General features: G+C 44.2%; 1 protein-coding gene across 3 annotated transcripts in view; it reads left to right on the forward strand.

Moving 5' to 3' along the window:
• The first annotated feature begins 345 nt into the window (after positions 1 to 345).
• slc38a10 (solute carrier family 38 member 10) overlaps positions 346 to 15,822 on the forward strand; it is a 28,615-nt gene continuing 13,138 nt past the window's right edge. For 2 of the 3 annotated variants that reach the window (XM_079492170.1, XM_079492172.1), the window contains exons 1-10: positions 346 to 562; positions 902 to 1,151; positions 2,168 to 2,285; positions 4,264 to 4,309; positions 4,816 to 4,909; positions 5,491 to 5,634; positions 8,282 to 8,406; positions 11,817 to 11,919; positions 13,280 to 13,462; positions 13,659 to 13,767. In XM_079492170.1, coding sequence (XP_079348296.1) covers positions 1,062 to 1,151; positions 2,168 to 2,285; positions 4,264 to 4,309; positions 4,816 to 4,909; positions 5,491 to 5,634; positions 8,282 to 8,406; positions 11,817 to 11,919; positions 13,280 to 13,462; positions 13,659 to 13,767 — 1,012 coding nt within the window. In that variant the 5' untranslated portion in view covers positions 346 to 562; positions 902 to 1,061. Of the gene's footprint in view, positions 563 to 901; positions 1,152 to 2,167; positions 2,286 to 4,263; positions 4,310 to 4,815; positions 4,910 to 5,490; positions 5,635 to 7,323; positions 7,449 to 8,281; positions 8,407 to 11,816; positions 11,920 to 13,279; positions 13,463 to 13,658; positions 13,768 to 15,822 lie in introns of all 3 variants that reach the window. The other variant, XM_079492171.1, reaches the window with a different exon arrangement.

Genomic DNA, 15,822 nt, shown 5'->3' on the forward strand with positions numbered 1-15,822 from the left:
GAACTCATTTTTGCACCAGCACTCACATCCTCTGCTTCCTTTTCCTGTTGGAATCTCCTGTGAGGATCTGGAAAAACAGGAATTATAAATGTCAATCCATTTGTGTTGAAATTGTTATTGGCACAAAGGGAGGTACTGTGTGTGTGCCACAAACCGTTGCAAAGAAAGAAAGTGCAAACGCCGTGACATATTTAGATAAAGCGAATGAGTTACGACGAAAGATAATATTCCTATCCCGAGAAAAGCTTTAGAGACGGACCAACTGTCTTCTAAAGTTCACGTCTCTCATCTGACCACAAGAGGGCGCGTGTGTATTTCTGTTAAATGAAATCCAGTCGCCTGCTGTTGTCTTCTCTTCCCTCTTTGACTTTATCTGGGACTTCCTGGTTACGCGTTCAGGAAATAGTGGAATAATTGTTGCTTTTTATTGAGTCTTTTGTAGTTTATGGTCCAGATATGAAGCAAACATTTCCAGTTATTGAGTGTTGACTGACACGGACTTAACGATGATCACATAACCAGAGCTGAGAGAGACGGAGGGTGCAGTGTGGGTCGAAGAGAGGTGAGTTCCTGGAACATCCACAAATAAATATAGTGACATTGATTAAAGTGTGTTTAATATAATAAACATGAAAAACCACGTCGTTTGTTTTCTTTATATTGTCAACTCAAACTCAATCACCTGTTTACATTTCGCAAAAATTCGCTTCTTTGGATGTGAAGGATCAGGATGCAAACATGTTGTGTTTTATTTTATTCGAAAGCAAAAACATGCGTTATAATAACTTACTAAAACCTGTCACTTTGAGGCGTTCTGTTTGGTCTGAAAATGTTTTCAAATCACAGGAGCAACAATGTGTTCGTAAAGTCTAAAAGCTCTTGTGTTTTGGTTTTTCCATAGCGCCACGTCATTGATTGGAGACACTGACACACCCAGAACAAGCAGCCTGTTGCTCCGATTCCGAAAACACTACAGTCGAGACCAAAGGGAATCACACCAGGCTGTATCTCCTATTATTTTGACATCGAGCGGAAAGCAAGTCACCTAAACGGTCATCATCATGACGGCGTCCAACATGGGTCTGATCATGAACGTGGTGAACAGCATAGTGGGAGTGAGCGTGTTGACCATGCCCTTCTGCTTCAAGCAGGTGAGTCTGGCGTTTCACTTTGACACGCATGTCTGTCTGTGTGTGTGTGTGTGTGTGTGTGTGTGAACGCACAGCTGTCATCATCATGGCACACTTTGCATAGGGTTTTATGGTTGTAGCTATGATAAGAACAGCCCTGCTGTGACCCCATGGAGGCTGTGAACTATGTCCGACCCACTTTTTTGTATCCTGGGTCACTTGCAACATATGTCGTGTTGTTTCTTTTTGCTCCTCATGTCATGTTCTCAAATCAGGACTAATCATATTGTCAAACCTGTCTGCAACCCCCCCCCCCCCCCCCCCCCCTGGCACCACAATGGAAACGAGCAATTAGGGCTTTTGCAAACTGTTAATAAAGTATACTGTTCAATCTATCAAATCAATTTATTGAGGCACTGGCAGTGCGTCACGGCAGTGAGTGAACAAACATCTCAAAATATACATGATCAAAGTACACGTGTGCCTACGTTGGCACACGAAGACATCCATGACACAAATGGGAAAATAAATAAGTACACTCACAAATGATTAAAAGCAAGGGAACAGAACTTGAAGCGAGTCTTGAGTAGGGATTAAACAACCTCAGTGGACTGTGCTGATCTAATGTGAAGGGGCTGGCTGTTCCAGAGCCTGGGGGCAGCAGCAGAAAAAGCGTGGTCACCCCTACTTTTTTTGTCTGATTTTTGGGATCAACGGCAAACAACAGCATGTCAGCAGTCCTCAGCTCTCCTCTGACTGGGCTATAAGGGTGCAATAGTTCAGAAAGATGCATCCGTGCCAGACCAGATCATGTGAAAAACAAATTAAAGAACCTTAAAATCAATTCTAAAATGAACTGGGAGCCAATGAAGAGCATCCAGAAGTGGGGTGATCTGGTCACATTATTACCTGTTCAGAAGGATTTCACAGTGTTTCATTTAGGCCTGAGGCCGATTCTAAAAACGCTTCTAGTAATATTTCATCCTGCTTTTCTGAACTAATCTGTCAGCCTCTCCTTCCTGTCTCTCTCTCTCTAGTGTGGGATTGTGCTGGGCACTATATTGTTATTTGTCTGCTCTTGGATGACCCACCAGTCCTGCATGTTCCTTGTCCACACAGCCAGCACTACCAAACGCAGGACTTACGCAGGACTGGGTGAGTTAAGACTTCTTATTCACAGCTAGTCTTCACAATGGGACTAATTCTTACCCATCACAGTGAAGTCGGGGATCAATGTGTTCAATAACATCAGTGGTGTAGTCGTTATACGCTCTACTATATACGTAGTATGCTGTGGCAAAGTCTTTTGGGAAAAAGCGTATACCGTCTGCTAATCATTTCATCCATTGACCATATGCGAGTGTATACTAGGCTATACGTGCGCATGTTGCACAGGGAATAATTATGGTATACTGTACAAAGCCTAGGTTACAACACTGAATAACATAATGATCAATTCCTCTGATAAGTAATTTCCTTGTCCATGACACACGTATTTAAGACTTTGGCACTGAAGCTATGAGTCAGTGTACTGTGCGGCTACTTTGATCTCTTCTCAGTACTCTACCTGCAGCCGGCACCTCAAAAGGGATTGGTGTGCATTGCACTCCTCTGAACTCTTACGTGCCCATGTCATAAATGTTGTAACCCTCCCATAGCAGCAAATGGCTGCATAAATAGGGTTTAAATGCTAATTATTATTATAATCCCCTATTTTAATCCACACCACATCAGGGTTTGACATTAACCTTTTGAGGCACTTGTCCTTCGGACAAGTACACTTGTCACAAAAGTCACTTGTCCGGAGCACGAGCACACAAATAGGCCTACATTTTAAATCAACTAACTGTAAGTTGGTTTTACTTGGTGAATACATGTTTGAATATTAGGTGAATATTCTAAGTTTGCAAGTTAATAGCCCTAGATTAGAATCTCTATGATTTTACATATATTTCATGTATTCCAAATACACAGCCATAGTCCTATCCGCGCACGGTTACCAGACTGACCTCGTTGGCATTTAAACTTATATCACTGCCTGTGCCCCCCCCCCCCCCCCCCCTATAATTTTGGGGACTAGTTTCATTTTAATTTGAAAGTTCCAGCAGAAAATGTGTATTTAGTCAAATGTCTCCACTTTTCTACGAGCTGCACACGGACGTCATTCTCTTCAACGAGGGGCCCGGAATGAGTGCAGGACTGAACATATCAAAACTTTAGGAAGCACAAATGTATAGGGCACACAAAATAGGTTGTGTGATCAATTACCCAACACCAATCGCAACACACCTGTCAATTGTAATTGTGTGCACCATAATGTTTGTGCTTCCCAAACATCGACTGTTCCCAAAGGAAGTTTTTATATTTTCAGTCTAGCTTTTCCTCATGTAAAAGTGGCGATATTTTACATAACATGTTTTCTGTCAGAACTTTCACATGGATATGAAACTAGAGGACAATATCTGACTCAAAGTCTTAGGAATTAATTACTGGGTAGTACACGCAGTGCAACATGTTTACATGCTGATGTGGTCAGTCTCTAACTGCTCTGATAGGACTGATATATGGCTGTGTGTTAGTCTGCTAACTGCTCTGATAGGACTGATATATGGCTGTATTTGGAATACATGAAATGTATGTAAGATTACAGACATTCTAGGGCTATTAACAATATTGGAAAGGTGATGATTAGGAATGCCAGACAATATTGTTGGCTGGTATGAGCGTCACAGAAAAAGCGAAACCAAGAGTCACTTGTCCAACGGACAAGTAAAATTTGAATGCACAAGATTTAATACTTGTCCCGGACAAGCCTTAATGTCAAGCCCTGCACATTCTGCAACTTCCAGTTAGACAGTATTAAACTATACCGTGTACGTGTACCTGGAACTGGATTGTGTGAAAGTGCTGTCAAGCCTGTCATAATACTACAACACGTAGTGTGTGCCTACAGTATGTGTTCACGCAGTGTGATGTACTTTGTAGATAAGTTAATAATAACTTCACAAAGTTCAATTCTTAACCTTTTATCAAGGTGAAGAGTTTATTTTTGAGCACCTTTATCTCAACACACCCGTCTATGCACTGATAATGCCAGTTAATTCACACACTGACGTCACTTGTTTCTCTGCAGCTTTCCACGCTTACGGGAAACCAGGAAAGGCACTGGTAGAAACCAGGTGAGATTGCTTACTCTTGACAGCAGCATTGAATAGAGATGGACAGAATAAAAAGGGCCCAGCTCAGACTGTGGCACTCAAAAATGCCTTGGCCTTAGCCTACATTACTGTCGTTTGATAAATATTCCATTTCATCCAGTATTGTATGTATGTATGTAGTCATGAGCCCCAGTAAATATAAGTACATATCACAATCACAGTGCACAAATTTACACGTGAATAAATATGATCTTTTGGGTGATGATTTATCTAAAAGCCTTAAAAGTACACCATGGCGACCGTATTTCACATTTTTATTGACGGGATAGGCCCTTGAAATGTAGCATCTCATTTCTTATATCTCTTATTTCTTATATTTCTACCATGGGTGAGCCAGACCTGTTAATGACAGTGTCATCACACATCAAGTTGTGAATTAGCGATGCAAGAAGTGTTTCTACTACATCCCAAACACATGTACATACACATCATACACATAACCATTAACCTCTCACTCTCACTCTCAGTATGATAGGGTTGATGTTGGGGACCTGCATTGCATTCTACGTTGTCATTGCTGATCTCGGCTCCGGTTTCTTTGCTCAGCTGTTGGGGTTACAGGTTAGACTTTGTGCTTTTTGGACTGTTCATATCACTCATTTGCTGATGATTACATAATTATAATAGCTCATTCCACTGAATTCAGCCTTCATTGAACTTGAACCTTGTGTTCAGCTGTTTATTTTTGTTTTTAAATTCAGTTTCTGCTCCTACTGTGTTTGTTTTATTATTTTTCTTCTCGATTATTACTCAATTATTAGTATTGATAAATACTAGGCTAAATTGAATAGTTTACATCTAAAGCATAAAAATAAAGTATGCTTGTTTCTTTGTGTATTTCAGACCCACATTGTCTCCATATCATTTATTCCTACCCTCCTTTTAAACACTTAAACCCGACTGTATGTACACTTAGTTGATTGGAGTCTCCCAGGGGCCTCCATCCTGCTTTTCCTGGTCTACACCAAATCTCCTCACTAGTAGAACTTGTTTTCATCAAATGTTTGTTCGTCCTAGAATAGGGACCTTAAGGGTTCATGCGGTTCATCTAAAACAGTGATTCTCAACCAAAAGGAACAGTACGGTACACCTAAGTTCTGTTAAATGTTTACAATGCAGTCCTGTGGTACCCCCCCCTCCAGGTGACGGGTAGTTGCCGCGTGCTGCTGCTGATCGCGGTGTCTCTGTTCATCGTGTTGCCTCTGAGCCTGCAGAGGAACATGATGTCCTCCATCCAGTCCTTCTCCGCCATGGCGCTCATCTTCTACACACTGTTCATGTTCACGGTGAGCCTGACGACAGACAGACAGACAGAAGTGTCCTCATTTTTATGCTAAACTCAAATGTTCAGAAATGGTGGAAATTGACAGACCCTAATGGTCTAATATTGTTTTTGAAAATATTGGACAAATGTTAAAGCGTATTGTCACAATATGATATTATGATCACAATATCGAGGTATTTGGTCCAAAATATCAATTTGATCCCGATCTCCCAGCCCTACGAGAAACCTCAAATAAGAGAGAAAACATGGCAAGATCCCAGGGGCCCTTAAAGACGTCATGGTTTACAGATTTTATTGTAGAATATTGAGGGTCCAGTCTAATATGCTTATGTTGTCACAAGGCCCGCTGGCTGGCAGTCGTACAGCTCTTGGCTTGTAAGACCTTCCATACTTGACACATATTGGTTTTAAATGCACTACACGGCAAATTTAATATCAGAAAACAAAACTTCCCCACAGGTGGCAGTTGTTAAGACTGGTATAAAACATATTTTTATTATATATAATTTTATTTTTCCTGTCTGCTTTACAAGCTCCAGTCCAAACACTGTGTATATGAGCTTTTTAGCTTGCTTGTTCTCCAACAAGTACGTTGGTGTGACTATTGTAGACCCACACCGCAGCTCTGTGTTCTGTTGCCTGTACTGTAGCTTATCTAGCATTCATGGATTAGAGTTCTCAGTCATCACGGCTGAGAACCAACATGTCTTCTACGGAAGCATGTTGGGCAGCGAAAATTGCATCTACAAGCACTCGATGCATGCCATCGACGCATTGAGAGCTTGCAGATTTTCTGTAATTCCTTTAAAGATTAGAGCATTTGAAGTGGTCAAACTATCAAGCATTTTCCATAAAACCCTAATGGTCTCGGTCGGATATTTCATTAAAGCAAAATGTTTAAAGCCTCGGTCTGTGATTTTTTTTTTACCAACCATGTTTTAGTAAACTGCGGTAGTGTGGGAGGCTCCTTTCACACAAATTGCATTATAGGACTCGGCCATACACTTTTTTTTCCCCAGTCGTGATTGAATATTATTTTGTTTTAATCATTCCATGAGCGTTACTGTTATCATCGTAATATATCATGTCAAAACAATGTCTTGCTGGTCATCGTTCTAATAGGCATGTGTAGAGGTGTAGTTTAGTTGTAGTGTGTTATTTGGTGCTGTTGCTTGATTCAACACTGCTACTTAGTGTTGCTGTCCCTCTGACTGGCCTCTATGATCCAACCTGTCGTTGTTCCATCCCATGTCCATGAGCTGGAATACTGCTTGGGTCTGTGTGTGGATCTAGAACCCATTAAGACCTGGTCTGGCCTATAGTCCCTCTAACAGTGACTTTCCTTCCTTCCTGCTTCCCTTCCTTCCTTATGTTCTTCCCTTCCTACCTTATGTTCTTCCCTTCCTCCTTGGTGGCCTCCTTCCCTCTCCCTCTGACATTTCCTCTCTCATTCCCTTATACCCTCTTTCCTCCATTCCCCCTCCTTTATTATTTATTCCTTCCTTCCTCCCTTCATCCCAAACGAGTTCCTCTTGGACCTGCCGTTCCTGTCAACCACTTCCTATCCTCCTCCATAATCTCCTCCTCTTCTCCCCTCTGCTATCACTCCCATCACCATCATCACCCCGCCCCCTTCACCTCTCCTCCCCTGCCTGTCTTGCTGCCATGTCTTTTGTTGCCACTACTGTAGATAGTGTTGTCGTCGCTGCGCTACGGCATAGTGTCTGGTTCCTGGGTGGAGCACGTCCACCTGTGGCGCCCCAGGGGCGTCATTCAGTGCCTGCCCATTATCGCCACTACCTTCTGCTGCCACCCGTAAGTAAACCACCATAACCACCCACCCATCCTCGGAAATGACACCCCCGGACGGGGGTGGAATGGACGGGGGTGGAAAGGAAACCGATTCAGGAGCCAAAGGGACCCAAACTAACTCCTCGACCCACTCACGCAGTCCGCTCACTCATGCAAATCTTTCCTCCTTGCATCCAAAATGAGGTCATGGTCCGTTCAAGGGTGTGTGTGTGGGTGTGTGTGTGTGTGTGTGTGTGTGTTTGTGTGAGCGTCTCTCGTAGGTGGCAGTGGCATTAAGGCAGCGGGCGGTGTTGATACAGTAAACTGTTAAGCATCTTGACAGGCTCTGCTTGTCCTTCAGCTTAGGACCTTGTTCGCTTCCCATTACATAGCAGTGTGGTGCGCTGGGTGTGGGGAGATGTCGGAAGGGGGTGAGGGGCTTTTCACGTAGTCCTCAGAGACTGGATCTAGGAATGAATGGAGCACGAGGCAGGAAATGCTGCTGCTGACTGAAAACTTGCCTTTTCCTTCTACGTACCCGTCTAATCTTAAATTAGATTAGCTACTTTGCTATTTGTTCGTGCTCCAAAAGGCACCCCTCACTTGATTTTTAGAATGGTTGGTATCCTTGCTCGATGCTCGGGCAGGTTTTGGTTCAGCATGGTGCTTCCTGTCACATCTCCATTTAGATTTTGTCTTTTGTGAAGTATCCCCTCACGCTTTTTCTCATTTTCTTCTCTCACATTACCTTTTTCATGTCCTCCACTCTCCTGCCCTCAGCATGGGCCTTCCTCCGCCTCCTCTTCCTCCAACTCATTGTCTTCATTTGGTTTGGTTCGTAACTTCCTCCCTCCCAGATGGTGCTGTCCTCGTTCAAACATGGGCTGCTCAGTGGCCGGTGGCTGGGGCGGGTCAGTGCTGTGCGCTGGGAAGGCGTGTTTCGCTGCCTCCCCATCTGTGGGATGGCCTTCGCCTGTCAGTCGTAAGTACTTCCCTCTCCCGCCTCGCCCCCCTCCCCCAACCTAATGACGCACGAAAACTAATAAAATGGAACTCTTAATTTCACTCGGAAGAATTGTAAATTACAAGGCTCGTAACGTTGATTTCAAGCGAGGGTCTCTGAAGAATCATAAGTCCTATGGGCTCGTAGGCTTCGTGCAGAAAATGGGGGGGAAAATATGAGTGTGAGTCTAATGAGCACGCGGTGGGAAAATCATGAAATGCGGGCTCACACTTTTTTCTGCCTCATATAGTGGCACGGTGAATCAAATCTTTCTTCGCTGTATCCACAAATTTAGCCAACGTCACAATCGCTGCATGAATACCTGCATTATATTCCTCCTAGACACTGCTGTGAGGCTTTGGGAAGGTTTCACCGTGTAAAGAGACATGGACAGATGCTTGAAGGAGATGGGGGACAAAGGGAGTCTGCAATTTATTTTGTTATTTATTTTGCTGATGCACTTTTTCCACACCTGTTAGCCTAACTGGTTAGCGTATTCACCTCGTTGCGTTGTTGGCTTCCTTCCTCTCTGGACTCAAACATCCTCTAAAAAAGATCAAGATTCTGCATTTACAGAGTCAACGATTTGACTTGACTGAGACAAAGACGCAGATTTAATCGCATGTGAAAGCAAGCCGCGGTTTGTTCGTTAGATTTAATTAAATCTAAGCCTTTTGCGTAATTTCGTGTGTAGTCCAGGAGAAGACATTCTGCAGAATTTTGGAGATACACCTCCCATACTGTACATCATGTCTGAGGAAGGTTCCAAGACTGCAAAAATCACACGTCTAATCACCAGAGACTGCATGTGGTTTCTTTCCCCCCACATATGACTGGAACTCATTAAAGTCTGACAAAACATGCAGATCACAGCCGTTTGGAAAGTAACAGAAGCTTTCCAACTGTCTAGTGTAGTTTCACTCCTTCCAGCCTTATGAATGCACATCATCTCTCGACTATCCCTCCACTCTTGTGTCCTTTCTACCAGTTTTCACCCTCTTGCATGTTCTGTCGCTACCTCTGTTCTGTCGTCACTACTTTGCTGCCTGCTCTGGGGTGGGTGGTTGGGGTTTGGGGCGGGTGGTTTGGAAGGTGTGTTGGGGTGCATATGTTTTGTCTTGGGGAGGGGAGGGGAGGGGGGTGGGCGGTCAGATTAGGTTGTGACGGGTGTTGATGGTGTTTGGGTGTGAGAGTGAGGTATGTGTCACGAGACAGAGGGTGACTCAACTGGCCGCTCTGAGACTGAAACGATACGTTAATTGTAATCAGACAAGATCAACATCATATTACTGTGTGTGTGTGTGTGTGTGTGTGTGTGTGTGTGTGTGCGTTGTGTGTGCGTGCGCACGTGTATCACATACGGTATGTGCACTTGGGAGCTTTCAAACGCATGCAGATATGCAGTCTTCCTCTTAATGTACAGTTTGTGTGTTAACTGTGTTTGCGCGTACCTATAATTGTGCCTGTGAGAGTTTTCATGCCCTGTGTGTGTGTGTGTGTGCGTGCGTGCGTGCGAGCACACACGCAGCATACATGTGTCATGCGCGGGTCCCACTAGCGGTGCTAAGTGATATTTGGCAGGGTGTTTTGTTGGCCTGTGGTCAGGCAGAGCGGGGCGAGCGCTGCGCTACGACGGCAGGCAGGCTGCCGAAGCCAAACCACTAATCAACACGCTGGCCATCCGCCACCTTACAGACACACACTGATGTATTCAGGGGGCTGATTAAACAGCTTTCAGCACATTGGATTTTTATTACGTTCATGAAATGTGTTTACTTTCGCTTAAAACATTACTTAACATCGCCATTATGGAGGCACGGGGGCCACGGGCCCTGTCGTTTTTTTTTGTGTGAGCCAACGCTGTTTAAAAAACTGAGAAAACGGTTATCCTCGTAACAGAAGACGAGAAATGCACAATTGGAAGCGTCCCTCTGTTTTGCGATTCTGCCCGGCGGCTACACGCCTTAAGACGCCATGGCACTGATATTGTGCTGCCATACTTCTGTACACGCATACCTGCACGTACTACTTTTTTTTCCTTCTTTTTTTTATGGTGCAAAAAGCAAATAAAAACAAATTAGATCCCGAGTCAGAACTATAGAGTGAACGTTGCGTCTTTTAGCTCCCCCACTTACAGTATGGCGTTTTATTTAACCTTGGCTATGAGATTTACGGGTCCGCAGATTAAACAAGCGTCAAAGAATAGCACCATGGGACAGTGCTCACCCATAAAAGGTGTGTGTATTTGTGTGCGTGTGTGTGAAAGTGAGATGGGGAGAGAGAGAGGAAAGGGAGGGAAGAGAAAAAGGAGGTGGGAGGGGGTACAGAGAGTTACAGTTTCTTGCACTCTCTCGTTTGTTCTTCGTATCCGTCTCTTTCTCTGTGTGAGAGAGAAGGAGAGAGAGGGAGAGAGAGCGAGCACAAAGAGACTGCCAGGGAAGTTTATAATGCTCTAAAACCTGTCTGGCACTAGCTGTGATATATAAGGCCTGTAAATTCCCTGTTTAATGTGAGCCCCCCTTCTCTCTAGACTCTTACAGCACTGGGTCTATGACAGACAAACAGGGAAGGGAAAGAGACAGGCTTACACACACACACAGACAGACAGACAGACAGACAAGAGAATATTCTCTGTCTTGGTATCAGTTTCAGCTGGCCTTGGCTCGTGTGTCACCCTCTGTTTCGTTATGCCCTCTGAAACACACACACACACACACACACACACACACACACACACACACTCTCACACACAGCCATTATTTCCATCCACTGAAACACATTTGCCAATTTGAAACATCAACTTGTTCAATTAATGATTTAGTTTTCTCTCTCTTTAACCACACACATATAGCCAAGCTCACGTGTCTCTAGATGCAAGCTTGTATATCGGATATTCAAAATATTTTGGTAAATGTTTGAAATGTTGTACATTTTAAATACGTAGTGCCATGTTTTTATTTTTCAAGTTTAATTATAACACCACGTCAAATATAAAAATATTTCCAGTATATTAATAACCCTTTTGAAATATTTTCTTTCACATTAGGAGTGGGCATTGTAATAATGATCATTTAGCCTCAGTTCAGAGTTTGAATGAATGTAGAATGATGTGCAGGATTTTGGACTTCATTTAATTGGCTACATTTAAAAAGTAATTTTATTTGAATCCTCTCTCACACTTATGCCGGTGTGCCAGTGATTACCCTTCCCTGTGCCAAATAATGTTGGCACACCCGTGCCCAAGGTTGCCTACCCCTGAGCTAAATAATGTCAAGACGTTCTGTGCCATTGCATGCTTGAGCGCACATCAGCGTGAATGAGGTCCCATCATGTGTGCCTCCTGATGCGGCATGCATAGTGCTTGTATGGGCTTGCTTGTGTCCCTGCAGGCAGGTGCTGCCCACCTACGACAGCCTGGAAGAACCGTCCGTCAAGCGCATGAGCACCATCTTCACCTCCTCCCTCAACGTGGTCACCACCTTCTACATCACCGTGAGTGTTTGGACACCGTGCATAGATTAATTCAAGCAGTGGTTCCCAAACCTTTCAGGTCGAGGCCAGATGTTTGCCAGGGTCCCTCCCTGGCAAACTAGAGAAGAACTAGAGAAACCCAAACTAGAGAAAATGGCAGATCTACAAGCGTACAACACGCCGCTTTGCACTGCTTTTCGAGCTTGTAGATTGCCTATTTACACTACTTTTTTTTTACTTATGTTTGTTTATTTTAACGTTCATAAAATTATTAGATGTTGTTTTTTTTGTTTTTTTTAACCAAAACGCACGTGTGCGTGCACACACACGCACACACGGCAGAACAGATGCTGTTCTCTGTGGCTCCGCAATCCAATAGCATGAAAGTCTTCTTTTTTGGGGGGGAGGCTTCTTATCCACTTAAGCGTTAGCGTCAACGTGTCTCACAACGCGTGCAAACGGTGCAAAATTGGCTATTTTCACCAAATGCTCCACTATTATGATCCAGAATAGGGACACTTTAAGAACTTTAGGAAGATGCAGTTCATTGGTCACGCCAACATAAATTACACAAAACAGTGGTTCTCAAAGTGGGGTCCAGGGACCCTCAGGGTTCCTTGAGGGGTTTCCAAATGGACCCTTAAAGTGCTTTCAGACCTAGATAGACCTAGATTGAAGCGACTGTTTCCAGTCGCTTCAATGACTTCACTTTGGTCGCGCAGGTCAGTGTTGGTAAAAAAAAAAGTCCCTTCGCTCCAGCTCACTCTCTTCCAATGCGAGATCTGTAGCTCTCTTCCCCCTCCCTCGAATGGTGGATTATATGATTGATTATTGATATAACGGATATAAAAAGTACACAGTAATTTAACTATGGCAGTGTAACCAAATGGACCCCTCCTACCATATCATTTATGAGCAGCTAAATTAGTTCCTATGTCTTTGCAAAGGGCTTGTAAATTGTTTTTGGAAGAATAAAACCACCAGGGCTCTGAACATCAACGCTGATGACTGTCAGACTCAGGACATGATGCGTGGCTTCGGGGGAAGCGAAGGTCGCTTCAGTTGGATTTTTCCAGGTGGCACGAAGATATGAGGCGTCCATTCATTTCGTTCGCGTCACCTCGTTCGCGCCGTGCCAGTTTGTGCCGCGCCCGCTCGTGCACCGTCTCGTCTTTGGATTGACTTTCTAGTCGCGCCGCTCAAACTATCCAGGTTTGAACGTAGCTTTACAGGTCTGTAACACTTGAGTGTGCACGAATGGAACCAAATGGACGAGTCCATTTGGTTCCATTCGTGCACTCTCAGAGTTATGGGGTCTTTGAAATGGAAAAAGTTTCGGTTTCAACGACTCATAAAACATTTCTCCCCCTTCCCTTCCAAGGTGGGCTTCTTCGGCTACGTCAGCTTCACGGAGAACATCGAGGGCAACGTGCTGATGAACTTCCCGTCCAACCTGGTGACCGAGATGATCCGCGTGGGCTTCATGATGTCCGTGGCCGTGGGCTTCCCCATGATGATCCTGCCCTGTCGCCAGGCCATCAACACCATGCTCTTTGAACAGCAGGTAGCTGTGCTAAGCTCGTCACATCCCTCTATTCACAGGCAGCAGAGCCTGACACAACTGTACAGAAAATGTCCTTTGAGAGTACCGTACTCGTACTGGAAAACCGTCAAATGTTGCCCTGAAGTCACCTTCATATACGGGAATTGTTGGTACATTTCTCTCATATAATATCTGAATCTCTCTCTCTCTCTCTCAGCAGAAGGATGGGACATTTGCTGGGGGTTATATGCCTCCTCTGCGTTTCAAGATGATCACCCTCTGCATCGTATTTGGTACCATGCTGGGAGGCATTCTCATCCCCAATGGTAATGTGTGTGTGAGATAGAACATTAAAACCTTGATGATTGTACCGATACTAATTAATAGCAGCAGTAAGATTGAAAAGTAGAAACGTTATTCAAGGTAAAATAGCTTGTCTGAGCATATGTGGGAGCATGAAATGGCCCACAGAAAGGAGAAAAGTCTGGAGGAAGCAGGAATAGCATGATGCGTAATGTTCTCTGTGTAAAGAAGTGGCTGGTGACTTAATATGTATTGGAGGTGACACGTCCTACACCCTTCCACATGACCATGACCAACTGGTCAGTGACGGGGACTACACATGACGGAAAAATCTGGGAAAACGACTAAATTGAGAGAAAGGGAAACATTTGAGAAAAAGGGGTATTTACAGTTATAATGCTGCACTCAGCAAAAAAAAATTCCAAATGCAAATGCATGATCTCTCACGTCACGTGATAAAATAAACACATTGTTTTGCTACAGTTGGTTTCCAAATTTGTGGGATGGGCCTATTTTCCAAAAACGCTGCAAATCATGAACGCATCATCCGATCATCTGATGACTCAAATCTGAGTCATTTATTAAAGGGCACCACCAGAAACACTTTTCACCTTTGCCCATAGTCTGTGCTACAAATACAAAAAGCTGAACCGTACGTCTTAGAAATGCAATTTTGTCCCCCGTGGATCCCTCGGGTCATGGCGCCCGTAATCCAGGACTCTTATTGTGGCAGCCACACTGCACAACTGTGTAGTTCTTATTATAGTGCTTCAGCAGAAAGAGTTATCATAGACTATAACACTTTCCAAGTTCACGACATGCAGTCACTCCTCTTAAACCCTTTTCTGTGCCTAAATGCTGAAGAGCACTTCTAAGAACATTTTTTTTTGGGCTAATTCTCTGTTGTAACAGTGGGCGTCTACCAAATTGTCGAAGGTATGTGCATGCGAGAGAAATTTGAACAATAGTCTTGAGGTTTTTGCTGTGTGTGTGTGTGTGTGTGTGTGTGTGTGTGTGTGTGTGTGTGTGTGTTTGTTTGTGTGTGTGTTGCTGGCTGGAGGTCTTTAAGGTGCATGTGTTCTTTTATGTAGCCAGTGTAGCTGGGGAGCTTTACGACGTGTGTGAATATGACTTTACGAGTCAGTGACTGTCACACTCTAACACAGTCCTTAAATCAGGGCTCTAACTTTTATCTCCTTTTTAGACGAGCAGACGGGAAGATAGGGCTATTATTCTCCCAGACACGTGCACACACGTACACACCAACACACACAATGTACACTACACGTTGACAAATCCGTGTACACACACACATACACACACACCCATATTGACTCTCCATCAGGTCCTTTCTTTCTCCTGTACTCTGTGTCTCTTTCTCACGCACACTCTTAAGACACAAGCACGCGCACACACGCGCAGATATGATGATGTAGGTGTGAAGGTTAGGGTTTTGTATATATGTTTTATTCATTCTCGTTATATGGCGGCTGTTTGTTAAAGTTTTGATTAGGTGGACGCACGGATGGACACATACACACGCGCACACACACAGGGAATGTGTGTGTTTGTCTGGCCCTTTGTGTATCTAATCAGACTAATAGAGTGGGGAGAAAGGAGGGTAGGGCCCCCGAGGGACAACGGACACTAAATCTGAGAGAGACAATATGGCCTGCGTCCCCTGGTTGAAGGATGGGTGGGACCTGGGCCCTACGCCCAGCCAGCCTGGTGCACTGGGTTGAAGGGGGGAGGGGGTGTTGTCTAGAGCCTGACCGATGCCACTTTTTTTTCCTTTTTTTTCTTTTTGGCTTTTGTTCCTTTATTGATAGTTACAGTGAAGACAAATAAACAACTTTGAACCAACCTTGAAGACGGACAGGAAAGAGAGAGAAGAGACATGCAGCAAAGATCGTCATGAACGGGACTCAAACACGCAACATGCTGTCAGGCCAGAGCCTATATGTGGCATGCGCCTGGACCACTAGGCCAGCGGGCGCCGTCCGATGCCACAATTTCGAGTCGGCTCCTGATTTGGGATTGTCTTATTCATAAAACAAAATAAAATTGAAAAACGTAGA

Source organism: Electrona antarctica (assembly GCF_951216825.1).
Source record: "Electrona antarctica genome assembly, chromosome: 22".
In the NCBI taxonomy this organism is placed as follows: domain Eukaryota; kingdom Metazoa; phylum Chordata; class Actinopteri; order Myctophiformes; family Myctophidae; genus Electrona; species Electrona antarctica.